Source organism: Microcebus murinus, chromosome 9, assembly GCF_040939455.1.
Source record: "Microcebus murinus isolate Inina chromosome 9, M.murinus_Inina_mat1.0, whole genome shotgun sequence".
NCBI lineage: Eukaryota > Metazoa > Chordata > Mammalia > Primates > Cheirogaleidae > Microcebus > Microcebus murinus.
In genome coordinates, this window is record NC_134112.1 from 92,824,131 (window position 1) to 92,827,714 (window position 3,584).

General features: G+C 47.9%; 1 protein-coding gene across 1 annotated transcript; it reads right to left on the reverse strand.

Annotated features, from left to right (window-relative positions):
• Nucleotides 1–1,657: 1,657 nt before the first annotated feature.
• Nucleotides 1,658–2,599, reverse strand: LOC105873358 (olfactory receptor 2F1-like). The gene has a single exon (XM_012768208.2). It carries the CDS (start codon nt 2,597–2,599, stop codon nt 1,658–1,660), a length of 942 nt encoding a protein of 313 aa, XP_012623662.2.
• Between the last annotated feature and the right edge of the window lie 985 nt (nt 2,600–3,584).

Consider the following 3,584-nt stretch of genomic DNA (forward strand, 5'->3'; position numbering starts at 1 on the left):
GCAGTCCAAATGTCCATTATCTGATGGCTGTATAAGCAACTGCGATATATCCACAAAATAGAATATTATTCAACCATGAAAAGGAGCAAAGCACTGCTGCCTACTACAGCATGGATAGACCTCAAAAAACATCACTCTAAGTGAGAGACACAAGACACAAAGGGTGACGTATTCTATGTTTCCTTTTATATGAAATGTCCAAAATTGGCAAATCCATAGAGACACAAAGCAGATTAGTAATTTTCAGGAGTTGGGGGAGGGAGCGACTGCTTAATGAGTGTGGGGTGTCCTTTTGCGAGTGATGGAAATGTTTTGGGGCTAGACAGACATGAGGTTGTACAACATTGTCAATTTACCTAATGCCAATGAATTGTACACTTTAAAGTGGTAGAAATTATGAATCATATGTGTGCTTAACTTCAATTTTTAAAAAGTCTTACTAAAAATTTAAAAAGGTGCTCCATCCTCTTCTCCTCAACCCTTTAGCATTGTCAAAACAGACTGAGTAAAAGTTTGAATTGTATCAATTTATATGCTTTGTGTATTTGTGCTGTGACAAACCAGAGACCCATAATATTTACGTAAGGAGATGCTTTATTCTGATTTTTAAAGCTTGTTTCAAACATTTTTCAAGATAAAGTCATCACTGCTTTGCTTTATGGTCTAGGATGTTGAGAACTCAATGATTTATCTGTGTACTCTAAGAGCAGAACACAATTTTTACCACGGAGAACTAGGATTGTTCCCTTGCTGAATCCTTTGGCTACATCAGGTTGTGCACAGCCAGGCCTTCTAGCCAAGAGGAGCTCTGAATACACCCTCGGTTTTCCCATGAGGATATCCTTGAACCTGATGTAGGAAGACATGCATTTCAGGTCCTGATCATCTGACTTTCTGGCCAGCCCTTTGGAACCACTGCAGATTCGAAAGGGAAGCAAGCAAAGGGACGTCCCTGTGACTCACATGACCCACTCACGTTCATCAGGGCTGAGGGGACCATTGCTATGATTTGGGCCCCAAATCCCTGTATGAATTCCCCACCCTCGTGAGCTGGGCTGGAGGATGTGTGAGTCACAGGTTGAACTTTGTACCTCTGCCCTAAGGCTTGTTCGATTCCATGGGCACAGTGTTTTTTCCCCCTCTTCTCACTGACTACAGAAAAGTTTAGACATATGTTTGCAGATTTTAGCAAGGAAACAGATTTTCTTGGCATGAATTTTGTGCACTGCCCTGACTTCTGGTTTAATCTGCCTTCTTCATTCAGATACACTGGTATATCTTCTCACCTGCTTTCCTTCATTTAAGAAAAGGAATGTATTTCATTTGACTTTCTGTAGGGTGTGTGTATTTTTAAGTTGTTGTAATTCACATATTTTTGGAATAAGGGAGAAACCAAAAATAGAGAACAGATACAATCCCATTTCTCTATTATATCAAAACAGTATAGTGCAGAGCGTGGACCACCCACCTTTTGCCTTACTTACACACATGTACTCACACACATGCACACACATGACACACACACATGCAACACACATGCACACGTATGCATACACACATACAAGTGCACATGATGGCACACACCCGTTATGCTGAAGGGCACGCTCTGATGCCCACTGTCTTCGAGGTGAAGCCCTGTCATTACAAAAACCACACTCTAATGTTTTAATTCAGAAGTCTTCATCAGAACTCGGCTCAGAGCAGCCTTCACGTCTTTGTTGCGCAGACTGTAGATGAGAGGGTTCAACATGGGGGTCACCACAGCATAAAAGAGCACCACAATCTTGTCCTGCTCAGCTGAGGCCATGGAGCGGGGCTGTATGTATGTAAAGAGGGCCATCCCGTAGGACATGGAGACCACAGTGAGGTGGGAGGCGCAGGTCCCGAACGCTTTGCGGCGTCCCTGGGAGGAGCGCATGCGCAGGATGGCGGCCACGATGTGGGTGTAGGACAGCGAGACCAGGCCGCAGGGCAGCAGCAGCACCACCACGCTGGAGGCCACTATGGCCATCTGGTTGAGGGTGACGTCCACGCAGGCCAACCTGACCAGTGCCAGGGTCTCACAGGCCACGTGGTTCAGCACGTTGTGCCCACAGGTGGGCAGGCGCATGGTGAGTGCCGTCTGCACGGCGGAATTAGCCAGGCCCACCAGCCAAGAGACACCTGCCAACGCCACACAGAGCCTTGGGCTCATGACGGCCGTGTAGCGCAGGGGGTCACAGACGGCCACATAGCGGTCGTAGGCCATGGCGGCCAGCAGCAGGAACTCAGTCCCCCCAAGGGCCAGGGAGAAGAAGTGCTGGGCCCCACATCGGGCAAGCGAGATGGTCTTCTGCTCCCGGAGGAAGTGCACCAGCATCTGGGGGACCCCGCTGGAGGTGTAGCAGATGTCCACCACGGAGAGGTGGCAGAGGAAGAAGTACATGGGCAGGTGGAGTCGTGTGTCCAGCCAGATCAGGAGGACGATGAGCCCATTGCCCAGCAGGGTCAGCAGGTAGGCGGCCCCAAACAGGACAAAGAGTCCAGCCTGGGTCTGCCTGTCACTGGAGAGTCCCATCAGGACGAACTCACTCACCCAGGTCATGTTGTCCCTCTCCATGGAGCCGGCGGTCAGGCTGGCAGGGAGGAGCAGAGTTAGAAAGAAGTAAGTGACGGGCTCCCTTTAGGAGTCTTGGATGAAGTCCTGCACTAGGATTGGAGCTGGAATGGGGACATTGAGCCTTGGTTTTTCAACCTAGGTGGTTAGGGGAGAATGCAATTAGCTCTCGGAGAAAGGGACATTTGGTTTCTGACACTCAACTGAGATTCTGAAGGACAAAATCCCTGTTTCGGCCACCGTTTTCTGTTTAGGACCCACACAGCTCCAGTTATATGGAGTTAATCTATCAAAGGAGAAGGAAAGGCAGAGAGAAAAGAATGATGAAAGGAAAGAACAAAAGAAAGCAAAGAAAAAGAAAAACTAAGGAAGAAAGGCAGAAAAGCAGAGGAGGAGGGAAGGAAAGCTGAGGACAGGAAAGAAAAGCAGGATTCTTCAGTGTGGGTGGCAGTGGGCAAAGCACTGTGACCGGACACTTGAGAACCACAGGGAACCGTGAGTTTCCAGAGTCGATTCCTGCCCTGACCCTGGATTCAGCTGCTTTTCATGCTTCTTGTGGGGGCCCACCCAGTCCTGGTGGCCGCTGGAAGGAGCCCTGTCACCTCCTCAGTCACCCTTCCGTCCAGATGGAGCTCAGAGCCTTGAACCCTGTGTGGCCAAGCCCCTCTGTGAGCCCGGAGCCCGGCCAGGCATCTGTGAGCAGCAAAGACAGAAACGTGGGTCCTGCTTTCTTGGTTCTTCTGATTTATCTAGGGACACAGAGATCGAATTAATAATTACAAATGATTAATTAAGTATAATTGTGCTAAGTGCTATGAAGAAGAGGAACTAGGTTAGTACTTGGCTAATTAAATTTGGAGCTCTGTAATTAAATTACCAGTGTAGTTAGGCCTTCCTTCTCAATAACATGCCATTTCTGTCGTGAGTGGTAGACATTTATTTGGATGTTATAAAAAAGTGATTAACGAAAATCATGTAAGGAGAGCAT